Source organism: Telopea speciosissima, chromosome 10, assembly GCF_018873765.1.
Source record: "Telopea speciosissima isolate NSW1024214 ecotype Mountain lineage chromosome 10, Tspe_v1, whole genome shotgun sequence".
NCBI classification, from domain to species: domain Eukaryota; kingdom Viridiplantae; phylum Streptophyta; class Magnoliopsida; order Proteales; family Proteaceae; genus Telopea; species Telopea speciosissima.
Genome location: NC_057925.1, coordinates 15,371,136 through 15,397,979, shown reverse-complemented (window position 1 = coordinate 15,397,979; position 26,844 = coordinate 15,371,136). Strand labels below are relative to the sequence as shown.

The 26,844-nt window shown below is 38.2% G+C and overlaps 1 protein-coding gene and 2 long non-coding RNA genes across 3 annotated transcripts in view; 1 reads left to right on the top strand and 2 right to left on the bottom strand.

The window, feature by feature from the left end:
* Positions 1-4,225: 4,225 nt before the first annotated feature.
* The window catches only part of LOC122644271 (AUGMIN subunit 7-like), a 32,094-nt gene continuing 9,475 nt past the window's right edge, over positions 4,226-26,844 (bottom strand). Inside the window, exons 3-9 of the mRNA XM_043837912.1 lie at positions 11,844-11,905; positions 8,123-8,214; positions 7,901-8,026; positions 6,518-6,608; positions 5,979-6,086; positions 5,355-5,453; positions 4,226-4,593 (exon numbers count right to left, since the gene is read on the bottom strand). Of these exons, the coding sequence (XP_043693847.1) occupies positions 4,399-4,593; positions 5,355-5,453; positions 5,979-6,086; positions 6,518-6,608; positions 7,901-8,026; positions 8,123-8,214; positions 11,844-11,905 (773 nt within the window). The 3' untranslated portion in view covers positions 4,226-4,398. The remainder of the gene's footprint in view (positions 4,594-5,354; positions 5,454-5,978; positions 6,087-6,517; positions 6,609-7,900; positions 8,027-8,122; positions 8,215-11,843; positions 11,906-26,844) is intronic.
* On the top strand, positions 10,842-25,456 carry LOC122644273. The gene is made up of 2 exons (XR_006330265.1): positions 10,842-10,974; positions 25,275-25,456. It is a non-coding gene; the product is annotated as an uncharacterized LOC122644273 (long non-coding RNA).
* Positions 14,088-26,084, bottom strand: LOC122644272. The gene is made up of 3 exons (XR_006330264.1): positions 25,995-26,084; positions 22,651-22,660; positions 14,088-14,098 (listed from the first exon to the last, which is right to left on the bottom strand). It is a non-coding gene; the product is annotated as an uncharacterized LOC122644272 (long non-coding RNA).

The following is a 26,844-nucleotide window of genomic DNA, read 5'->3' as shown; positions in this document are numbered from 1 at the left end:
TTGCTGATAGAAAAACTAATGGAATTATATTGCTAAGCCCATATAATTTCTAAAGGGATTTTCTTACTGACACCTGTTAAGATATTAAATAATTTGTTCATAGTTTTTTGCTCTTTTAGTATAACATAAAATTATTTTTTTTTCCATTGAGAGTAATAATTTCATTTCGTATATGTACTCTAAAAATTTGCATAACAATTACACATTTTGATAATAACACAATGGGAGAAAGAATGTTATCTGATCACGTGCAGTGTGCGGCCCCCTACACCCAGACACAGGGCTACATGGAATGACCGTCATACCCCCATGAAAATATAGAAATCCCCGAGAGTGTAACGATCGGCCCTATGTCTGGGCATAGGGATCGTGCACCACACGTGACCAGGTAGCATTCTCTTCCCCTAACATAATAATACATCACTTTCAACTTACTTTTAAAAATTCTTTTATACTCTTATCTTAAAAAACTTTTTATAAACAAAAAACATTTAAAAGAAAATGTAAAGTTCTATTCATTCAAACACTCCCATTTCTAAAAGACAAACCATAAGCTAAGGTTTTTTTTTTTTTTTTTTTTTTTCTTTTGGCTGAACACATTCCAAGTCTTTGTTGGGTTTTTTTTTAGTTTTTTCTCATCCAATGTTTCAAACACTGCAAGTGTTGTTGGATAATTGGGTTTTAAACTTGATGGTAATTATTAGACTTAATTGATTCTTGTTAGTCTTAATTAGCCCCACAAGTCTGTGGAAATCAAAACATTAAACCAGCCTTTTTCAAATGGGAGGTGGAAATGGTCAGTAATGGACGGTTTTTTATTCTGTCTTGACTGAAGAGGATTTGGCGGGTATTTCAAAGGTATTAGATTATAATTACTGTGGGATTCCCGACTTTTTTGTCGTTTTCTGTTTCCCATTTATTTCCCCTCTTAAATAAGTTGATTTCTATAAAGTTGTTTCAAATTGACCGAGGAATTGATTTCCTACGACGTTACAATCCAAGCGAGACACTCTTCATTGAGAAACAAGACGAAGTCAAAGGAGCCATACAAACAAAATTTGATTATTTTGATTTTTTGAGGTTCGAAAATGAAGGTTGAACCGAAAAAAGCCACAAGTTTCTAGTCATTCAAAAATTTTTTTCTTACGAGAGCCATTGTTTTCTACATCTATTTGGGATTGGTCATTCTATAAAATCGATTCCTAAATGTGTCAGGCTTAAGCATCGACTCAATAATAATCAAGTGTTTCTGACTGTATATTGCGACCGACCGTTATAATTTCATTAGAAACTGTTTATAACCTGTTTAAGGCTTGATTATTTTGATTACATAGAATCCAATTATGGACCAATAACTAACTAACCGACCGAATAAAAATGTATTACCTAAACGGGTGAAAGCAGTGTCGGGCTTTAAATTGATGAGGGCTGATTAGGTCTGACCGACCCGGCCTATTGATACCCCTATAATAGTTTCATTTAGGCTATGGGTTTTATTTTTAAGTAATACTAAGGATCTCATTTCTTGCATTAATAGAAAATTAGATTTTTTTTTTTTTTAAATGGAACATAATTTCTAGTTGAAATGGTTGATAATGATAAGCAAGATGGACACTTCATACACCTGTCTTGATTCTTGACAACTAACTACTGCAAATCATAAGAAATTGAAATCACCAAACAAATGAATGCCTTCAACTCTAATGAAGCATGAAAGGTAACCTGAAATGCCACCTAAAACTAAACCTCATCCAAATGTATTATGTAAATATCCTAAAACCATGGGAGCTGAAACTCCTCCTTCACTTCAAACTAATGCTAAGCAGATTTTGTTTTTTTCCTTATAAATCAAAATTTTTTTCTTTTTTGATAAGAACAAAGAAAGTAAAATTCATTTGATGGGTCACATTCTATTGGGCATTCATGATGAACGAAAGCATGGACCAATGATGGTGAATTTTCATCTTCCAATGATGGCGTGTTTTTGAATCGTTATCCCCTCCAACTCGCTGTTCCCTCCAATTCCTCCAATTCTTCACATGGGACAGAAATGACCACCCTAACCCCTGTCAGAAAACACTGCTCAAGGTGGGGTCCACTCCCCCCCCCCCCCCCATTAGAGGAATTGGAGGAATTGGAGATGCCCATGAATTTGAGGTGATAATTATTCCGTGCTTTCTTGGATACAAGCATTTGTTTTGAGTCATAAAAAAACCCACCTATTTTCAGGTGATGTAAAATGAAATTATTATTATAGATTTAAGAACGCTGACACAGTAACCGCTTTAGAAATGACCGTCTTGTCCCCAAGAAAATCCGAAAACTCCATGTAGTAGGGTGGTCATTTCGAAGACAGTTAAGTGGTTATGCGTCTAGGTGTTGGAGCCACGCCTAAAGCGGCTATGCGTCTAGGTGTTGGAGTCGAATCTAAAACATGACTGGTTAGTGTTCCTTTTCTCTATTATTATTATTTTGATTAGTAATATGAAATGAAATAGAGGGGAAGATAGAAAAAGGAAGGTTTCGGTTCCCTTGCCAAATAAAACCTTGGGGTAATGTTGTGATCAGGTCTTGAGATTGAATCTCGCCTACAACCTAAAAGATTACATAAACTGAGAAGGTTCAATGGAAATTAAAAAACCTCTATTGGGTACCATCATTTCTCCTCCAGACAAGCAAAAACCCCTTATTTGAAAACAAGCCACCGTAACTTCCCTACCATCAAGGAAAGTTATGTAGTGGTTTTGATAACCATCACTAGTAGCTATCAACAATTGATGTGGTAATGTTGGCCACATCAACCAACATTCTCCCACTTGGCCTACATTGTCGCATGACAAGAAATATTTAGAGTTGCATCTCATGTATGGCCATACATTATTACAATCATTCAAAATGAAAACATCAAGTCATGAATCATGACAATGTATTTATAATATGAAGGCCACTACCTTCCATGTACTACAACAAGCTATCATTTTCTAATGAACCCTTATGTGGTTAGATTCCGACTTTAGAGAATCAACCACATGGTCAATTCTGAATCAATCACATGGTCAATTCGACGGGCAAATCCTTTCCCTTTATCCTTAATGGGCATCTATCATTTCAAAACTTAATTTACATAAAAATGATAAATGACAGAGACGTCAAGGTTAAGAAATCATCAACATAATATTGCAATATCTTTGATAAAACATCAAGTACAAAATGGTTAGCATAATCAAGTACAAAATGATTAACATAAGCCTATACCACTCACATGTCCCACAAATACATTAGGTGAAAGCCCTTTAGGGAAAGGGTCGGCTATCATCTTCTTAGTATCAATGTATTCTATCGACACGATTATTTCGAACATCCTCTTTTGCAACAAAGTACTTAAATCTCTATGTGTCTACATCGACTCACGAAGCACGAGTTGTTAGAGAACCTTGTTGCCAAGAAGATGTTAAAATATCCATATTGGCCTCTCTATAGACCGAATAACCTGAAGATTTATGACAAAATAACGTTGCCATGAGGAGTGAAAGACTACCTCATAGCAATACCACCGCGACACCACCTCTACTTCTATTGTAGAAGATGCAGTCATTGGTAGCTTCACCCTTTTCCTAGACACTGCTCCTCCGACAAGCATAAAATTGTATCCTGAAGCAGATCTTCTTTTAACATATCCAACGTAGTCCAAGTCTAAATAGCCAATTAGTTCCAGATCACTAACATGTCAATATGTAAAAATGTGATCCTTGATGCCCTGATGATAGCTTAGTACTTCCCCCTCATTGCCTTCTAATGTGACATACCAAAATTCTTCTGAAATCTCCACTACAAGGGCAATCTTTAGCATTTTGTATACGTCAGACTGCCGACTACAGGCATGTATGGGATACTATGCATTTCTTGCTCCTCTAAGGTTGTCTTCAGACATTGATCTAGATTTAGTATGTCACCCCTAACAATAGGTGTTATATTGAATGAATAGTTCTTCATCCTAAAATGTTCCATTATTTTTTCAATATAGCGTTTTTGGGACAATCCTAAGGCCTTATTAGACCAATCCTAGTGAATTTCTATGCCTAAGACATAGAAGACTTCACCCATATCATCCCTACGAAAGTTGCACGACAGGAGCAGTTTCATTTTAATGGCTTGCTTCAGGTTCCCAACTAACATGGCTTTAAATGAGTTTTCTGGGGAAACATGATCTGCTCAGCCGACCTCATTTAGTTGGGAAAAGGATTAGTTAAGTTGAGTGCATTTCTCTAATTAAACCAGCAATTAATGCTCATTCCGGTCATAACCAAATATAATAAAACAGAACATTCCATTTACAAACTTGTCCTGAAGAGAGTTAGACAGTATGTACATGCACCCACATGCTGGGGACTCTACATCTTAGTTTGCCTCTTCACCTTGTTCTCGAGCAACAGAAGCAGAAAGGATCCCAAGATCACGATTCAAAAATGTCAATGCTGACTCACACTCAGCAATTATTCTTGTGACAGAAGAGGGTTCATCTGCTGCGGATTCAGCTGATCCTACGGCAACAGCAGCATGTGAATCTTTGAGATTCCTCAAGTTCCACAGAAACTGTAATTAGATCCAGAAGCACAGTTACACTTGGTTCAAGAGAATTCATGGGATGCATTGACCCAAAGGCAAATATAATGTCAAAGAAAATCTCAGATGAGAAAATGAGCTGTTGAGTTTACACTACCTTCCTCATAGAAAACTAAGAACCAAAAGAATTTGAAGCGGGGAAAAAAAGGTATTGGACAATAATTCAACCACAGAAAAGCGAAGAAAGCACACATATGCATTAGGGTTCATGAGAAAGATTTTCTCACCATAACCATTGGTAACAAGAAAAATTTACAAGAGCTTTATGCTTTTCAAGATATAAGCATTCAGAACCAGATCCAACACTGGTTCATGAAATGCAGTTCAGCAGACTTACTGAGAAGTTGACACTTCAGAAATTGAAGGTTAACTCAGAGGAAAGCTCATAAAGAGGTTATGCTGAAAATTTTGAGAATTGCTTCCTTTTGGAAAAGATGAGTTGTTTAGCAACCTTTCCAATTCCACATGTAAAATAAAATGTGCTCTTTGTTCTTTCTTTGTTTAATGACTTCGATCAGGTTCAACGTTAAACAATGAATCATCATCACCATTAAAATCATCATCAACCTTGAGAAAACCAGGCTTGTTACGATGTTGTTTAACCAAGAACTCCCATGCTTAGGATTGGAAAAAGAAATACTGATAAATCTGATCCATTTCAAGTTCAGGGGGAAAAAAATGATGCTCCGTCAGAAGTAAACAAATAAATTGAAGGTTATTAACAGAGGTACCTTCAAAAGTGTTTTATAAGCCTCCAACAAGCGATTGGCAGCTGGCCCAAAGCCATGCAACTGTGGTACTTCCATCATATGGGTCCATGGACGAATTTCCTACAGATGCATGACATTTACAGATATGAATTATCAAATTCCACAAACTTCTAGGGCATCAATAAGAAACTAAAAAAAAAAATCTCAATAGTGGCAGAGAAGTAGCACCTGAAAAAAACAGTGGTGGGGAAATGAATAAATCCAAGTCTTGGGATGAGTTCAACTAATCATGGTACTTTCAACAGCATTTAAAGAAACTTTACTTAGAAAGAAGTTTCGAGTGGGAGAAAGTGTCCATCGGGTATCCCAGCAGACAATTCAGGAAAGAAGGAAGAGGGGGCAAGAAATATAAATTGCTTCCTTCACAAACATAATTTTGTTTTAACACTATTGCTTTTTAAAATTGGTTGTATGGTTATTTGACACCAAGACCACCAATCATAGCAAGGGATCTGCTCATGAGCCCATTGTAGCAAAGAATACTTTCATAGGGAAAGCAATGAAATCTCTATCTTAAAATTGGATTTATTCATCTCATACTATGTGCGGAATAACAGTTGGAAAAGTACAGAAATCCATCACCACCTTGGTGTAGATCAGATTGAAGGTTCTTGCAGTCCCGAGAAAAGATTCCAGATGCTCCCTCAGTTTTGCTTCAACGTCTAGATAATCCTCATCTGGATTGTAAGCATACTAAACACAAAAGGCAGGACCAGAACAAGTGACAGTTAGAAACAGAAGAAATAATTAAACAGTAATAAAATAGATTAAACCATACTTATCCTAACTCCAAAAAAATTAAAAAATAAAATAAAATAAAATGAACTTTCAAGTTGTAAAAGCATGGAGGCACAAGGTAAACATAACATGCCATGTTCTGCAAAAGATTTAAACTTTGGAGAAAATGAGGATAATGTTTTATTTTAAATGTGAAGACTGAATGATAGCAGAGTACAGCACTTTCATGGATATGATTTAACAGAGGACAAATACAAGGGTCCAAATGGATGTTAAAATATCATGCTTAGATCAAACTAACAAAAATGTAATACAACTTCAGTAAACAATCAATAACCCCAAAATCTATTTGTCAAACATAAGTGAGCCACAGGCATTGAACAAACCTTTGATGCCAAATCATCAACCATCTGCTGAAGATTCAACAGCTTCTTTGACTGTTCTGAAAGCTTTAATTCCAATTCAGAAACATCCGGCCTGCAAATGAACTTGGATTAAAGGAACAGGGGTTATTGCTCTATAAGTTAGGGCAGAGTTGGAAAGATTACTCACCTGTATCCAAAACACCAGACCTTTTTCAGTAACAAAACTCAGATTGTATGTAAACAAAACTAAGCAACTTTAACAAACAATCCTAATTTCGCATTTGTTTTTTAGGAAGAAGAAGAAAAAGAAAAAAAAAATCGTTTAATATGGTGTACAAGTCAGATTTCCTTGTTTCTACCAAAGGAAAAAGTCTTTAATGTTAAAATTGTTTCCAGTTGTACATGACAGACTTTGAAAACATAAGTTTGCACCTCATAAAATTAGATTTCCTTAACTGCATCACACACTTTTTTGGTATTAGTACATGTAAGAAACCTCATCCTTTATACATAATCAATTGACTGAACTTGTCTAGTCGCACATTGTTCTCCTTTTTATACATAATATACTTACATATTTCTTATTTATAGTGCTTTTGCTTTGAAACTGTATTTTGCATGTATCCTAAGCTTTTCAATGTGTATTTTTAGTGTATCTGCGTCTCTTTGATACAATATGAAATGTCTCTTAAAATCACCTTTCCGATACAATACCCGATACAGGTACTTTATACCTTGCATAACCTCTGTCACACTTTTGGCCCAAAACCTTATCAATAAACCTTCAGGGGGGGGGGAGTAAAGATTTAGCTTGGATTGTGTTGCCTATTGTGTTCATGATTTTCAAATTAAAGTTGGGGGGGGGGGGAGAAAATAAAATAATCACACACTCGGACATTTCCAATGTCTTCTACTCCGATCTATCTTAATTAGCGCTCACTCTTTGCACCAGGCTTTTGTGACATGTTACATACCAATTTGGCATTCACCCAAAGGAAAATGTGAGGCAGCAAAATTTAAGTTTCTGAAACTAATGCTAAACATTTTAACTAGCATGAAAACTTTTGACATCACATCCACATTCGTAGCTTACTGACAAACCACTAGACACCTAAACTAAACACACTAATTAAGAGTGATGCCCCAACTGTAATCCAAATTAGTTCATTCCACACCATCGTATGTGGAATGATTCCATTGCAGCCATTCTGGCAGCAAAAGTTGATTAGTTTGGAGCAACTTTGAACAAACTAAAGTGCAGCAATTCATAATAACCAGGGCACCAGTCAACAGTAGCAACTTGGCAATTCCAGGCTTCAACAATCCTAGATTTGACAGTTAGATAATAGTATACAATTTCCAAATTGGATTCACGATGGAAAATGAAGATGAAAACATGCTTACAATGGGAATATGGATTGAATCTGAACATCAGCAGGAAACAGCTTGCATTCTTCAGAGAAAATTTGAGCTTGTTTCTCAGCAATGGAATCTATAAGTTGTATGTCCTTTGTCACTTGCTCATCCACACTAGACAAATACAGAATGCACACAAAATATCAAGTTACCAATTCTTTTAAGATAATAAAATTTCAAGGTCATGTAAACCAAGTAAATCATCTCAACCTCCATTCAGAGTTATCAGCATAGCAGCTTGCCTCCACAAGATCTACAATAAGTCGAAGCATTTCAGCACGATCTTCATAGCTACCTCGCCCCTGTAATAATTAACCATTAGCCTAAGATTAACTTAAAACATTAAAAGCAACTTAGAATTCTCAAATCCATGCAGATATGCTAGTTTATGAATTGAATAGCAGACACAGCATGTAATGCATCCACCAAAGATATAAACCTTGTAGCAATAGAAGATCTGTAACCTTGGTGGCTGGTGCAAGTCCTGCTTTCGTAGGGTCCCAATAGGGGTGTATTGGAATGTTACAACGTATATCAACACACAACAACACACTCCGCATGTGTGGGCCCATACACACACAAGGCTCTGCACGAGAGACCATCATGTGGTGACAAGGGTACTAGGCGTAGGGGCACAACAACACACAACATAAACCCCATGCACATACCAAAGATTGAACACCCGACCTTCTGGCTTTAATACATAACATGTATCAAAGCAGGGAGGTCAAGTGTCCGATCCCTGGGAAATGCAATGGGGTTCCTCGAGACTTTCTCCACTCAGCACCACATGATAGGATAAGCAGTTTTAACATGGAAATGGTCCTACCTCATATAAATATATCTCAACAAAATTCTGAAAGTGCAAAATTTTTTATATTAAAAATATTATATTTCTTATTTATGTTCCATTTCTACTCATTAACAGATAAAAGCACAAGAGGAACATCTAAGCTCCATCGAATGGATCCAAATCTTAACAGTTAGATTGATAAGCCTATCTGCCCAAGCATCACTGAAACATTACTAACCCATGGTAAAGCATGACCATTCTATTAAACTAAAATATTAGAGAGATTTCCCTTTTAATGCAATTTTAAATAGAAATCATGTCCTAAAATATGTTTTTGCTGGGTTACAATTACTTGAAGACCAATGTGCTGACCAACTCTCCATGTGGTTAAACTTGATCTGAAAACCGAAAAGAGTTCCAAAGCATTAAATCTCAAATTTCATGCCATTTAATTTTGGGAAAATTACATCTGAGGTACCCAATGTTTAAGGTTCCTAATGTTTTTAAAACTAAGTTTTGGGTACCCAAGCACAAACGGAGTTAACATATGATGATAAAAAAAAAAAAGAACATCCCAGTGCACGAGACTCCTTCAATTGCAGGGTCTGGGAGGGGAAAATGTGTGCAGCCTTAACCCCAGCTTCACAGAGTGGTTGTTTCCATGTTTCGAACCCGCAACCAGATGGTTGCAAGAGCGCAACTTAACCTATTGCAACCATTTGCCTCAAGTTCCTATATCTACCAAAAAGATTTCAATGGGAAGGATATGATTCAACATCACGTTTTACATTTTTTTACATTTGATTTGGATCATGGTCATTCATATAGCATTTTAAATCATTGTAAGCACCATGGTACAATCTGATTTAAGATTACACCATTAATAGTTTCAAAAGATTCTAATTAGAAGGAAATGATTCAACCAAAATTGTTTAATTTGGATTGTGACCGTTCAAATTAGCATTTTAAATCATGACAAACACAATAGTACAACCTGATCTTAAAATCAGACCGTCATAAAATTCTAAAGGATTTAAAGGATACAATTCAACCATTATATTTTGGCATTTTTACACTTTCGATTTGCATCCATGACCGTTCATTTAGCATTTTAAATCTTGAGAAATACAACGGTAAAATATGCCATATAATCTGATCACTAGAATCATCAAATCACATAATTAAAATAATAGTTGTCGCCTTGGACGCCTAGGCGTCGCCTAAGTAGGCACATAGGCTCCTTGTTGGTGTCACCTTGCATCCAAGCCCTTTCCAATGCCTTGGGTCGCCTATACACCGTGACAACTATGGTTAAAATATTGATTGCAAGATGCAATCTCAATTGCTTTTCACGATCCAATCATTGATCAGCCTTTATTGTTGTGTTTATACATCACAATTCAACCTTATGCCAACTAAATGGGGTCGGATGCATGGATCCTATTTCAATAGATAGCAACTGATGTATTCATAGAAGAGAAAAGTGCCAAAACCTGAAAACATAAACTTTCCTAATACCGTATAGAACTGAACAAAAGTCAGCAAAGTACAAACAATCAGCAAACACCCACTCAGCTGTAACTCAACTAAAAGGGGTCGGCTACATGAATCGTTGCCCTCCAATCAGCTATATTCAAGGTCATACTTGAAACAAGGTCCTAAACTAAGCATGTCTTTCCTCAGTAATTCTCCTAGGGTCATTTTAGGCATGCCCCTATTTCTTGAGCTCCTTCAATCTGAATCAAATCAATCTTCCATACCGGTGCGTCCTGAGGTCTCCGTTGAATATGGTTATGCCACCTCAAATGACTTTCTCGGATCTTATCATGTATCGAGGCAACTCCTTATGGTCATTCCTTACTTTATCCATCCTAGTTTTGCCACTCATCCATCTCAACATTCTCATATCTGCTAAGTTTAGTTTATCTATATGATGCTTCTTAACTTGCCAACATTCCGCACCATAGATCATAGCAGGTTGTACAACTGTCCTATAAAATTTTCTTTTAAGCTTTAAAAGAATACGTCAATCACACAACACTACAGACGCACCTCTGCACTTCATTCATCCTATTTTAATTTTCTATGAACATCATCCTCTAGATCACCTTCTTTATTTATGATTAGACCCAGATATCTAAAATAATCACATTGCGGTATCTCTCTCTCCTCAATTTTCACTACTTCGTTATCCGTCTTAGTGGAACTAAAGTTACACACTATATACTCCATCTTCGTTCTACTTATCTTAAACCCTTTTGATTCCAAGGTTGATCTCCATAGCTCCAACTTAGCGTTAATCACTACTTTTGTCTCACATCAGAAAAAAACACACACCAAGGGACCTCATCTTGAATGTCCCTGGTTAAATCATCCATGATAAGCGCAAACATATAAGAGCCTAAGCTAACCCTCGATGTAACCCAATTGTAATTGGGAATTCTTTATTGTTGTGTTTATCATTATTAAAAATGCTAAATGAACAGTCATATGAAAATCAAAGGTCTAAAAATGCCAAAATATAATGGTTGAATTGTATCATTCCAATTAGAATCTTTTAGAGTTTTATGACAGTCTAATCTTAGATCAAGGTGTACTATTGTGTTGGTCATGATTTAAAATGTTAATTAAATGGTCAGTATCCAAATCAAACATTTAAAAATCTTAAAACATTAGGGTTGAATCCCATCCTTCCAATTAAAATCTTTTTGAAGCTATTGATGGAATGATTTTAAATCACACAACAAAATAATGTTTTCCATGATTTAAAATGCCATATGAATGGTCATGATCAAAATCAACGGTTAAAAATATGTAAAAACGTGATGTCAAAACATATCCTTCCAATTTTAATCTTTTTTATAGATATAGGAACTTCAGACATTTTGATCCTTTCATCATATTTACCTTTTAATATTTTTCTAAATTCAAATGAAATCTCAGATTTGTAATGAAACAGTAGAGTTTCATATCAAGCCTATAGCTGAGATGAGTAAGCTCTTAAAAAATTCTTATTTCCTTAATGAAATTTGAAATTTTGAAGAGAACTAAATTGTATTGTGTTTTGAAATGAGAACATCCTTTATTATGCATCTATAACCATAACAAAGGAATAGCAAAAGGAACTTGACAACTCACTTGGATAGCTTCAGTATCTATAGTAGATGTAATACCCAAAAACTTTGCAATCTCTGCCAAATCTGCAAAAGGGAATCATAAGCAATAAGATAAAATGGAAAGAAGTACGCATAACAACCAGTTCAAGTGGTTCTTTCAACTGCCAGGGGGTTGAAGTGGTGAATAAATACTTAACATAAAAGGCATTGAAAAATTCTTTCTGTTTTAAAAAACAAAAAGTTGCCAAAAAAAATCCTCAACAGAACTTGGAAAAGCCCTATCCCAATTCCCATCAACGTATTTAGTCATTTAAATAGATAACTTTTGGGTAAGCTGAGACAAGAGATAGGAAAAAAATGATGAACACCACCACATAGTCAACACACACAGAAATAGGAAAGGTTGACAAAAAAGGATTAACTATGTCACTGACATAAGGCTTTAGTAATTCCAGCAAGCAGTCATAATGGATAGTCCCGATATTGTTATTATTATTATGGTTGAGGTCCACACCTTTTACATGTTGAACATTCTCATCAATATATACCAGTCCCAGTGCCCAATATAGAAGACCCATAACTGAATGTCTGAATCACTTGCATTCTTTTAAATGAACATTACTAAAGAGAAAGCATATGTTTTTGTTGAGATAAGGCTACATTACCCACTAGGGGTAACCTAGTCCTAGTTGGCTTTCCTTTCTTATTTTAGTTTGATTAGTTTTTAATTGTTTTTTCCCTGTTTTTCTCCCCTATACGATTCCTATTTGGGATTCCTCGTTATAGTGGGAATTCCTAGTAGGAATAGGATTGGGGGGGGATTCCTATCTTTGCTGTAATTTGTTTTTATTATAAATAAGAGGCTGGGATGATCGATCAGATCATCTAAGCATTAATTCCAAGGCTGTTTACATGGTATCAAAGCCTAATCTGATCTAGGAACAGCTACTCTCGATTCCTGGTTCTCTCCTCTCTCTTATTTCTCAGTTTTTTCTTTTTTTCTTCTTCTCCACCACTCTCGGCCTCTTTCTCTCCATCAGGGCAGCAACTATGAGGTGATAGAACGCAAATTTAGTTGCTGCCCTCAATGTCACCTCATTGAAGATCAAAGAACAGAGGTGTGACCTATTTCTGCCGGCAGGTTTTTTCCATCCTTGGAGATCGAACTATTTTTCAACTGGAGTTTGATTTCTGCACTTATGGAGTTTGGTTCCTGCTATTATTGGTCTGCACCAGTCCTTGTTTGAAGACTGCAGCATTGGTTTAGATCCAATTCTGCATCTTTTTCCTGCAATCAGGGTTTCTGCAATCAGATTTTATTCCTAAATTTGGCAAAAATTTAGGGCTTTTTATTGGCTTATTAGAAAGAGCTAATTTTTGGCAGATATCTTCCCTGCTATTAGAGGGAAACTCAACATCAGTTTCAGCCCATTCTGCAGGCCGAAAATTCTGCAATTTCAAAACCCATTATTCACACTCGAATCAGGTTTTTTGAAGATCTGATTTTTACTACTCCTTGGCTGAATCATGGGTAACTCAAAGATGACTACTGCTACTTCTGGAGGAGATCAAACAGGGCCTGATTTTCTCCCTTATGCTGCTGCCATCAAGCTTGATGGTACAAACTACTTAATTTGGGCCAGATCATTATCCCTAACAATGGCTGGAAGGAGACTCACTGGCCATCTTACTGGCACCACCAAACAACCTACTGAAGAAGGGGCTGCTCGTACTGAATGGGCTGCCAATGATGCAATGGTAATGTCCTTTATTCTAAACTCTATGACCACTGACCTCTCTAGTCAGTATCTTCTCCTTGACACTGCTACACAAATATGGACAGTTGTCAAGGGCACTTATGGTCGTTCAGGTAGTGGTGCTCAGGTTTATGAAATTAGGAAGACACTCCAAAACACTACTCAGAATGAGATGTCTGTCACCAAATACTATGCTACCCTCAAGTGTTTATGGCAACTATTGGATCACTATGCTCGGTTTCAGCCTACTACTACTACTGATATTACTGCCTACCACACCTATGTAGACCAATTCCATGTCTATGATTTCCTGGCTGGCCTCAATGATGACTATGACCCTATTCGGGTGCAAGTCCTTGGACGGGTTCCTTTCCCTACTCTAGAGGTGATCTTTTCTTATGTTCACAGTGAAGAGACACGCAGGGCTGCCATGATGATTACTCCCAAAGTTGAGAGATCGCCTTCCAGACTGCTGGTTCCACTCCTGTTGCTTCTGCTGACAGTGTTGCTACTTCTACTACTACTACCAAAGAGCCTGTTAAGTGTGAGCATTATCACAAACCATATCACACTAAGGCTCAGTGTTGGAAATTACATGGGAAGCCAGCTGATTTTGAGGCTAAACGTGGTCGTGCTAAGTCTAAAAACAAAGCCAATCACACTGAAAGTATAGCTCCAACTCCCACTGCTGACATCGGGTTCTCCCAGGAAGAACTCCAGGCTCTACGTCATATGCTGAACACATCTGCTGCCTCTACTACGTCTGCTGCCAATTCAGGTTCCTTCTTTGCCCATACAGGTATTTCTTTTGCTGGTCATTGTGCATCAGTAGCATCCACTCCATGGATCATAGACTCTGGTGCTACTGATCACATGACAAGTTTTTCCAGTCTTTTTAATACATATTCTCCTGCTTCTGGTAAGGATAAAGTTAAAATTGCTGATGGGTCCCTCTCTTCCATCTCAGGGAAAGGATCCATTGGTTGTTCTCCTTCTCTTACACTATCATTTGTGTTGCATATTCCCAAATTTACAACTAACCTTCTTTCCATTAGCAGTATCACTAAATCCCTGAATTGTAAAGTGACTTTTTCTCCCACTCACTATGTCTTTCAGGAACTGGACTCGAGGAAGACGATTGGATCGGGTAAAGTGCATGGTGGATTGTACCTACTTGATGGGGATCTTAAACATACTCAGACTTTACCTTCGGCATCTTTCTCCTCTGACTTACATAAATGGCACTCTAGACTAGGCCATCCCCCCTTAGGTACTTTATCCAATTTATTTCCTGCATTAGTTAAAGACTGTAATAAGGAAGACTTTTTTTGTGAGCCTTGTGTCTTGGCTAAACAGACACGTTCAACTTACACTATTTCTAATAAAAGATCCTCTTTCTTATTCCATATTGTTCATATTGATGTGTGGGGGCCTAGTAGGAAAGCTTCCCTGACTAGCCATCGGTGGTATGTCACTTTTATTGACTGCTATTCTAGGTTCACTTGGGTATACCTTATGCACACAAAAAGTGAAGTTTTTTTATGTTTTCAGCACTTTCATCAAATGATTAAGACCCAATTTAATGCCACTCTTCAAATTTTAAGGAGTGACAATGGAAAAGAGTATATGGAAGGTCAGTTCCAAAAATACCTTACTGCACATGGAATCCTCCATCAGACCAGTTATGTCGATACTCCAGCCCAAAATGGTGTGGCTGAGAGAAAAAACTGCCACCTCTTGGAGATGGGTAGGGCTCTTATGTTTGCTCGCAATGTCCCTTCCCTTTATTGGGGGGATGTTGTCCTTACTGCAGCCTATTTAATTAATAGGTTGCCCAGTCGGGTTCTTCTTTCGCAAGCCCCTATTGAGCTATTACTTGGCTCTTTTTCCTTTATAGTCCCACCTAAAGTTTTTGGCTGCATTTGTTATGCCAGGGATACAAGGTCCCCTGGTAAACTTGACCCACGTAGCCTCCGCTGCATTTTCTTGGGATACTCTGCTACCCAAAAAGGGTACAAATGTTACTACCCTCCATCCCGCAAGACTTTTGTCAGCATGGATGTTGTCTTTCATGAAAATGTTCCATATTATGTGTCCCCACCTCTTCAGGGGGAGAGTGTTAGTGAAGATGTGCTGACTATTGACTCTCCACCTCCACTTCAGTCTGCTTACCATGCGTCTGAACCAATTCGGCCTGCCCCTGGTACTCCCCCTGAGTCAGGGGGAGACCATTTCTATTCAGGGGGAGCAAGCTACCCCGGTCCAAACTCCTGTCCGGAGGACTATTAGTGAATTTCAGAGGAGGATTGATGCCAATAATATGAAGACCTATGCAAGGAAACATAAGCAGGTCCAATCAACTGTGGCTCTAGTACCCATCCAATTGTCGAACCCGGATCCCGAACCTGCCTCTCCACCTGGTAATGTTCCTGATTTACCTATTGCTCTTCGCAAAGGTGTCAGATCTTGCACTCAGCATCCGATATCTCATGTTGTTTCTTATGATTCCCTTTCCCCATCCTTTCGTGCCTTTGTTTCCTCTCTCTCTTCTGTTCGTATTCCTAACAATTAGCAGGAAGCTTTATCAGACGGAAAGTGGAAGGCAGCTATGATGGAAGAAATGGAAGCCCTGAAAAAAAATAACACATGGGAGCTTGTGGTTCTTCTACCTGGGAAGAAAACCGTTGGATGCAAATGGGTGTTTGTGGTGAAACAGAAGCTGGATGGCACTATGGATAGGTATAAGGCACGACTCATGGCCAAAGGGTTCACTCAGACATACGGCATTGATTACCAGGAAACTTTTGCACCTGTTGCCAAGTTAAATAGTGTTCATGTGTTATTATCTTGTGCAGTCAACCTTGGATGGGATTTGCAATAGCTAGATGTAAAAAATGCCTTCCTAAATGGAACATTGGATGAGGAGTTGTATATGGACATTCCACCAGGATTCTCTTGTGACAGAAACCAAGGAAAATTATGTAAATTGAAGCATGCACTTTATGGGCTGAAGCAGTCACCTCGAGCATGGTTTGGGCGGTTCCACAAGGCCATGATTTTTGTGGGCTATAAGCAGAGTGATGCTGATCACACACTCTTTATAAAGAGGATTGGTGAAAAACTCACTGTTCTTATAGTCTACGTTGATGATATAGTGGTTACTGGCAATGATGGTGATGAGATCAGACAGTTGAAGACCTTCCTTGGACAAGAATTTGAGATTAAGGATCTAGGAAAACTACGATACTTTCTTGGGATTGAAGTAGCCAAATCTTCTAAAGGCATTTTTCTCTCCTAGAGGAAGTATGTCCTAGATTTATTGGTTGAGACCGGGCTGCTTGGCTGTCATCCTTCAGATACTCCTATAGACCCTACTGTTCGACTCAAGGAGAAAGAGGGTGAGCCTGTTGACAAAGGCCGGTACCAAAGACTTGTAGGGAAGCTGATTTATCTTTCACACACTCGTCCTGACATTGCTGTCGCCGTGAGTACTATGAGCCAGTTTATGCATGATCCCTACTCTTCACATATGGAGGCTGTTCTTCGTATCTTGCACTATTTGAAGTCAGCTCCTGGAAAATGAATTCTTTTGTCTACGCATGGTCATCTACGGATTGAAGCATACACTGATGCTGATTGGGCTGGTTCTGCAGATCGCAAGTCTATTTTTGGGTATTGCTCCTTTGGAGGTGGAAATCTTGTCACGTGGCGTAGTAACAAGCAAAATGTTGTTGCTCGTTCTAATGCCGAAGCTGAGTTTCGAGCTATGGCACAAGGGATTTGTGAGTTACTCTGGCTTAAAGGGCTGCTACAAGATCTTGGTGTTCCTATTCGTCTTCCTATGATGTTGTACTGTGACAACAAGGCTGCAATCAGCATCGCACACAACCCAGTACAGCATGATCGTACCAAGCATGTTGAGGTGGATAGGCATTTCATCAAAGAGAAGTTAGAAGAAGGGTTGATTTGCATTCCCTTTGTGACGTCTACTGATCAACTTGCAGATATCTTCACTAAGGGATTGTCTGGGAAGCTGTTTCATCCCAATCTAGTCAAGTTGGGCATGATCGACATCTTTGCTCCAACTTGAGGGGGAGTGTTGAGATAAGGCTACGTTACCCACTTGGGGTAACCTAGTCCTAGTTGGCTTTCCTTTCTTATTTTAGTTTGATTAGTTTTTAATTGTTTTTTCCCTGTTTTTCTCCCCTATACGATTCCTATTTGGGATTCCTAGTTATAGTGGGAATTCCTAGTAGGAATAGGATTGGGGGGGATTCCTATCTTTGCTGTAATTTGTTTTTATCATAAATAAGAGGCTGGGATGATCGATCAGATCATCTAAGCATTAATTCCAAGGCTGTTTACAGTTTTAAATGATAAAAATAACCCAATCAAACTGATAATACAAGCTCAATGAATGGATGGTCCAGATGACATATGAAGCATTTTTATAGTACAGAAGAATTCAGCGGGTCACCCCATATTTTCTCCTACCATCTGTTCTACTAGTGAACAAAGGAAAGGATTCACCAATTAGAAATTCTAGGAAGATGGGAAGCAACAATGAATCAGAAATATTTACAAATGAAAAAAAAAAAAGACAATAAAGAAAGACTAATACATAATGAGAGATAAAACGAAGGTAAAAGTGCAGGATTTCTTGGACCCAAAAGCTCATCCATGTATTCATCCAAGAAAAGAAAATGATTCCATAAAATGTCTGTATAACTTTCCTCAAACCTCCAACAGTCCACCCCCCTCATTTTACATATTTATGTTTCCCAATAAAGTATATTAGTATGTATAATGTAATAGCATTGTTTCTGAGGTTTGTGCTTTAGTAGTTGGAATATTGATTGGAGATCCCAGCTTGATCGGTTCTATTCATATTTCAAAATCTCACCGAAATTTCATATACTTCGGCCAGGCCGAGACGAGATGCTATGTCAAACTGAAAAAATGCAATATTTCTGAAATTTCGGTCATCTCATTTCAGAAATTTCAGAAATCTCGAAGATTTCGGTCTAAAAAATGCACCGTTTTGTCGAAATTTCAGTTGTTTTGGTCATTTCGTTTCGGTATTTCGGTCATTTTGGCATTTTACACCCTGAAATGGCCAAGCTAACTCATAGAAAAATACAATGTTTAGGCGAAATTTCAGTATCTCGGAAATTTCGTCGAAATTTTAATATCTCGGAATTTTCGGTCTGGCCGAAATGGCCTTCCGAAACGAGATTTAATACTATGGTTCTATTCGATGAGTGTCTACATGGAGTTCGTTCTGAACCAGAACAATTGCCATTCAACCTTCAGGCAAGATCTTTCATTTCAATAAGATCTTCTTCACTCTTATTCAAAAGTTCCAATAATGTATGTATATTGGACCTTTTGAGGCAATTATAGGCCTTGGGAGATAAAAATTTGTGACCGCTACTTAGTATCGGCAATAAGTCTGAAAAGTTTGTTGGATCCTGTGGAAGTTAATGAATAGAACTGCACTAAAAATGAAGGATAGAATTATGATATATTATATTTCAAAGTACATAATAACACTATAACACACCATAATAATATAGATCTGTATTTTCACTCATATATGGACAATAAATACTGCATTTTCTGAAGAACGATAAACTTTAAATACAGTATGTAATGTCAATATTATGAAGAACAATAAACTTCACACTCCGTAGGCCTAGTCTAACATGTGGTAGCAGTTCCTTTTTTTTCAAAAAAAAAACAAAAATACTGCATTTTCTTATTTTATAGTATTTTAATAATATTGTTGGGGGGGAAAAAAAAGAAATTGCTACCACATGTTAGACTAGGCCTACGGAATGTGAAGTTTATCGTTCTTCATAATATTGACATTACATACTGTATTTAAAGTATAAAAAAGGGCGTACCCAGTGCACAAGGCTCCCACCACTGCGAGGTCTGGGGAGGTTCATAATGTACGCAGCCTTACCCCTGCTTTCACAGAGAGGCTGTTTCCAGACTCAAACACGTGACCACTTGGTCACCATGGAGCAACCTTTACTGTTGCACCAAGGCCCGCCCTCACTGTATTTAAAGTATTTAAAGCAGATAATATTATGAAGAAACTGCTGCAACAAACTGTCAAAATAGAGTTTAAAATTGTAAAACCATTTTGGATGCCTTTGTTATGCATCTAGATGCTTATTCATGCTTAAAATACCAGACCCTAAAGTTTAAATAAAAAAATTTTGAGGATACATATATACTAGTAAACGTGCACGTGCAAATGAATGTCTGATCATATGTGTGAGAGACATAGTTGTCATGGCGTCGCCATGGCGTCGCCATGGCGACGCCATGGCGTCTCGGCTGGAGAGGGCTGCATGGCGACCTACGCCATGGCGACCCTCTTTGATTTCTTCCTCGACTCTCTTTCCCTCTTCGATTTCTTCTTCTTGTCTTGATTTCTTCTTCCCTCTTCGATTTCTTCTTTCCCTCTTCAATTTCTTTCGATTTCTTCTTCGATTTCTTCTTCTTCTTCTTTCCCTCTTCGATTTCTTCTTCCTGTCTTCTTTCCCTCTTCGATTTCTTTCGATTTCTTCTTTCCCTCTTCGATTTCTTCTTCGATTTCTGAATTTTCTTCTTAAAACTTGAGAAACAATAGAGAAAAAATAAAACATGGCTTGAGTATACATCTATTAACACATTAAAAATAGAGAAAATAAAAAATAAAACATGGTCGACATGCTCGCCATGGCAACGCCATGGCGGGCGGGGCGGGTGTCGATATATCGACGTGACACCCTCCACCGACTTGGATCGCGTGCGCTGACAACTATGGTGAGAGAGAGAGAAAGATCATAACAAACTAAGACTCGTTCCCAGAAACCCATGTCCAAAATTTGACATGCTTTTCTTATGATCTCCAGCTTCTCTAATCTCCACTTTTTTAAGGCTAGGACTTGATTGTATAAGCTGAAAATGTGGCATGCAGTCTTCATAATCGTGTCTGCTCTTCCTTACAAAGAAGCAGAGAATTGAGTCTCTTCAAAGAAGTTACACAGTGCCCTTTTTCATCTTTTGATATCTAAATTGTTCTTTTGGGTGAGTTTTTTTTTTTCTTTCTCATTTTGTGTGAGGTCATGAAACACTGTTGTTCCTAGGTAGACACTACAAGGGGGTGAATCAGGGTCACAAAATTTTCTCCCAGATTTTGCTTCCACTACTGTTCCCTAACTCACACTGAGGATTCCCCAATATGATGGCACTTAAAACACTCATTAGTACTCATCCAAACCCGCTACCAAGAGCTGAGATACTTGATGCTGCCCTGAGCTGATATCCTGACACTGTCCCACTGGCAGGTACCATATTCGGTATTACTCCAGACACTGGCAATTGGTTGTTGTAACTGGCTGGGGCACTTTCAATTTTACCAATTGGTACACACATAGTCGTGCGACACACCTTGCCTCTCAACCACAGACAGACATACAATTCTATGGCAAGGTCTACCCAATGCGCACACCCATCCTACAAAGAGCATTGCAATATCAAACATAATAGTCATCCACAACACAAAGATATACGTGCTTTGGCAAGGTGCCTACATGCACGGGGTAATACTCTAACCAGAGTTTCATATTATACCCAATACGCAACACTATTTCAACCGCTATAACAGCCTAGGTGCCTCTACACCTGCTTCAACTCTTGCAGTGCAAGAGCAAGTGATGTAGTCCTAGGTAGGAGTAATCCCACTAGGAGCCAGGGTAATGGGTTCACCTAACAAGGCTGGCCGATTGGGACAGCTTAGGCTAAATAGGGCAGAAATTAGGGTTAGGGTTAACTAATGGTAAGGGGGTTTATAGGGTTTTAATATGCAGGTTTTAAAGGTCTTAATGAACTAGGTTTGGTTAGGTTTGAATAAGTGTTTAAATTTCAGAAATTTTAGGTTTAGGGTTTCGGGTTTTGGGAATGAAGGGGGAGATGAGATTTAGGGTTTAGAGCTGGAATTAGGGCTGGAGCTCAAGGTCGAGTGTTAAAGGCAGTGTAAGGGTGTTTCGGTTGTAATATGGGCAGATTTGGATGGTTGGATTGGTCTGGGTGATTTTTAGGGGTTTAGGTTTTAATGGAGAAGGAAGGGGATTAGGGTTTTGATTGAGGAGATGGGTTTGAGGCTACAGTCGAGTGGAAGGGTTGACTCAATGATGCTGTGATAAAAATTTGAAAGCAAACAGTGGAGGGAATAGGGCTGGACTGATTATAGAAGAAGCTAGGGTTTATGGGATCGATTAGGTTAGATGGGGGGAAGAAGAAGAGAAGGATAACTTGCAGAAACTGTAAACACTTACTGGATTTGCAGATCTGCAAGATGCAAGGAGTCGCCGGAGTCCACCAGCCCTCACCCTTGATATGACTCACAAGGGCTCCTTGATATTACCCACAAGGAACACTCTCAAAGAGCAAGCAGCAGCATTCATGGCAGCAGCATAAAGAAACGATTTTTTTTAAAGCATAATAGGTGGGGGAGCCTCTCCCACGATCTCTTATTAAATAAAAGGCCAAAGGCCTAATTCCTAGGACTAATACAACTCTAATCTCCATCCAAAATCGTGGAGATGTACAATTAAGTGTTTTAAAACAATTCAAAAAGTATAAAAAGACTCAATTGACCCTAATGACTTAAAAACAACTTAAACTACTTAAAATAAAAGAAGATTCCCTACTAGACAATAGGATATAAGAACCTCTTAGCCAATAGGATCACTTCACTTAAATTAGACCAATTGAACCAATTGGATGCAACCAATTTAAACCGGTTCAATTAAAAACACAAAATAAAAACTAAGTATAGAACTAAAATAAACTAAACTAAGGCTCCTACTAAAACCCTAGGCTTAAGGTGGCTTCTTCAATTCGAGGAGGCTAGGGTCTGCATCATCAAGGGCTTTAACCCTAAGGTTTACACTACCTCAACAGTGAAGGCACTGCAACGCCAGTGTGTCCAGATGCAACTGAATACCCCAACAAACTAAAATGGGCTTATAAGATTGCCCTACAATTTTTCCTTTTCTAGTATAGGTATTCAACTAAATAAAACCTATAAATAGCATATGAACATGGATACACAAAATAAAAATGACAAAGCTAAGATGTGATGCTTACAACCCTGCTTGTCTTGATCCTGGTATATGGAGAAGCTCTAAATGGGCAGTGGAACTTCACAAGAGATACCCTAGCAGTGGGGGTCTCTTCTTCTTCTTCTCTCTTCTTGTGTAGACTTGTGGAGGCTTACAAGGTCTTCAACAATGGCGCATACACACACTCTTTCTTTTATTTTCTTTCCTTCTTCCTTCTTTCCTCTTCTTTTATGCCATAATCCTCATCGAGTTTCTCAACAAAGCTTTCCCACCTTCAAATGGTCTTCAATGGAGGTCTACAACACCATTCAAGCACCTTCTTCTCATTTCTCCTCCTTCTAAGGTTTTTCTTTTTTTTCTTCTTGAAGGGTTTGTTGCAAATGAGCCCTAAAAGTTGCTCAAATAGACTCACAAAACCCTAATCGCGAACTTGACTTAACGCCCATTCGGTCGACCGCTTGAGGTCTCTATTACAGGGGTTGGTCATACAAGCGGCAAACCGGTTGACCGCCACTTCGCCCGAATGGATCTGGTTGACCTCTTGGGCACGCGGCTGATGCCGGTTGCTCTTGGGAAGATTCGTTTGAACATCAACCGGTCGACCACTTGGGAAACCAGTCGGCCAATTTGGCCTCTAAACCCTCGGACCTCTGTCCACTCAAACTTCCATATCTTCCTTGCCCGAACTCCATTTGACCTGATTCCAACGGCACTGGAAAGAAGACTCAAAGGGTTATATTTCATATGAAGACACCTTTAACCCAGGTGGAGTGCATGGTTCCCAAAAAATGGTCTTGAATCTGACTGATGTACAAACACTGCTGTCTTCAACTAGAGTGTCATGCATGAAGATCATGCCATAACTTCCCACTATGATATCAGTTTGTCCTGATTCAAATTTTGCCGAAAAGATAACTCACAGATCTTCACTTTTCATATTTTGAGCTCCTCCAAATTTTGACTAGAAAGCATCGCAAAAAATTCCATGAAGCTACTGCACGAACACCAAACGGCTTAGTTGCCTTGGCTATGGCCCCTTGTGCCTAGCCACCAATGCTTCAACCTCACCAGATGCAACCACCTATGCATCCTATTCATGCCATTTCATGCATGCACTATGCATCATACTATACCCAACCTCATCATGAATGTCATGCGGCCTACAATCTCACCAAGCTTGCCACTCTTCTCACAAATGGCTGTCCGACCATACCGGTCACTGTCTGAAACATGTAGACTCTACAACATAACTTCCTGACACATTTGGCACTGTCACATCACTCACAAACACTGTACCACCTCACCAGTACTTTCCCAGCACTGTACTGTATATACACATATCAAATTGTGACCCTAGTACTGCCAACTCACCATGAGCCTGCCAGATCATGTTTTATACTGATCAGCCATATGTCATTCCTCTATTATGTTACAACTATCACTGAAGGTGTTTTGCTACACCAGTACATTATTGTACATGTCTGCATTCAAAGTTGTACTGTTGCTCTACTGACAGTACTACAGCAATATGCATTGTGTTGACAACAACCAACCCACATGTACTATGTTGACAACAATGACAACCAACACACAAACACTGCCATCTGCACTGTGTGTTCAACAATCTCTCAATACTGCACCAAGATGCACTGTGTTGACAACAACCAACACACATGCATTGTGTTGACAACAATGACAACCAACACACAAACACTGCCATCTGCACTGTGTGTTCAACAAACATAGTTCATAGTTACCTTGTGAATGTTGTTAGTTTGATACTAATTCCTTTATTGTTGTCTTTTTTTTCTTTATTGCGGTAAGTTTCTTCCCTTTTCTTGGACAGAGTTTTCCTTCACCCTTGGTGAAGAGAAACTCCACTTTATCCCAACTAAATGGAGTAGGCTACATGGATCCTTTTTCTCCAATCAGCTCTATTCAAAGCCATATTTGTTAGTAGTCCTAAGCTATGCATGTCTTTCCTCACTTCTCCTAGAGTCATTTTAGGCCTACCCTTGCTCTTTTGACTTCTTCAATCTGAATCAAATCACCCCTCCGTACTCCGTACTAGAGCATTCAAAGGCCTCCGTTGCATTGTCCATGCCACCTCAAACGACTATCTCTCAACTTATCATGTATCGGAGCTACTCCTAAATTAGCTCTAATTTGTTCATTCATTATTTTATCCTTTCTAGTTTTACCACTCATCCATCTCAACATCCTCATTTCAGCTATATTAAGTTTATTTGCATGTTGTTTCTCACTGCCCAACATTCAGCTTCATACATCATTGTTGGTCGTATCCCACAACATTTTCCTTTATGAGTTCTTAAAGGAATACGTCGATCACACAACACTTCGGACGCACCCCTCCACTTCATCCACCATATTTTAATTCTTTGTGCAACACTATCCTTTATTTCTCCCTCTTTATTTATGATTGAGCCTAGGTACCTAAAATTTTCACGTTGTAGTATCTCCTTATCATCAATTTTCACCACCTCAGTTTTAGTCCTATTGTTATTAAAGCTACACACTATATACTCTATTTTTCTTCTACCTTTTGATTCCAAGGTTGATCTTCATAATTCCAACTTGGCATCTATCCCTGCTTTTGTTTCGTCCACCGAAACAATATCATCAGCAAAAAGCATACACCAAAGGATCTTATCTTGAATGTATCCAGTCAACTCATCTATGATTAGCACAAACAAATATAGGCTTAAAGCTGATCCTTGATGTAATTCAATTGTAATTTGGAATTCACCACCCTGCCCCTCCCCCTCCCCCTCCACAGCTCTTACACTAATCACTACACCATTATACATATCTTTAACTTTGTCCACATATTTACTTGAAACACTTTTCTCTATTACTTGCCTTATTAACTCTCTCGGGGCTCCATCATAAGATTTTTCTAAGTCAATAAAGACCACATGGAGATCTTTCTTAGTTCTTATAGTCTCTAAAGCTTTCCATTAGTCTCCTAAGCAAATAAATAGCTTTTATGGTTGATCTTCCTGGCAAAAAATCAATGTGGTTATCCGAAATATTAGTCTCTTTTCCCAGGCCGGTTTCAATTACTCTCATAATTTCACATTATGATTCATAAGCTTTATTCCTCTATAGTTATTACAGATTTGAATATCACCATTTTTTTATACATCGGAACCATTAATGCTTCTCCTCTATTCATCTGGCATTTTTCTTGTGATCATAATCTTACTAAACAACTTAGTTAGCCAAGTTATTCCAGACTCCTAAGCTCTTTCTTCCACATCTCTATTGGAATACCATTTGGACCTATTGCTTTACCTATTTTTGTCTTCTTTAAAGCTTCATTTACTTGAGACACCCAAATTCTTTATACATATCTAAGACTTGTGGCTTGATGGTTTTTGCAACCTAAAACACTATTACATGTAGTTTTTCCATCTCTCTTTAATATCCTCATCACTTAATAATGCTTAATCCACGGTTTCTGGTAGTTGGATGGGACTTTTGGAATAGTTCCAAGGGCATTTTGGACTTCATACAATAGGAGCATAATGAATAATGACAACCCAATGGCTAGATTCTTTTAATTCACTGTAAAGAAAAACTTTCACCCTTTTCTTTATTCTTTTTTATTACGATTCCGTAGAAAAAATGTAATGGAAAGCTTTTTTCCCCTGTTTTTTTTTGGTACAAAAAGTAACTAAGGTAAGTTGACCACTTCAAAACCTACTTCAAAAGACCAGAATAATAGGCAACATAGGTATGACAACCAGTAGGGTAGATATTTATAAAACTTTATGCCAACCCAAACCTGTCACCCGTTGATCATATTCATATCTAAACCTACCTCTTCTCCATAACTATCAAAGCCTACTCCATATCCAACACAATGAGAACGGTAGTGGCAGGTATTCAATTACCCCCATGTTACTATCTCTTGTTAGAGGTATGTTTCCCACACATAACCTTTCTTTGAAGACAGGGGACTCCACGACATCAGAATGAACTCAGCTACTAAGTTACGGAAAGTTGAGAACCTGTCTATCTCAAATCCAAAAATAATGCAAATTTATCACCAAAATAGGCTTGTTTTATTAGGAATAAGTCCAGGGTTGGGTTCTATACATGTTGGGCCTTTGGTCCCATC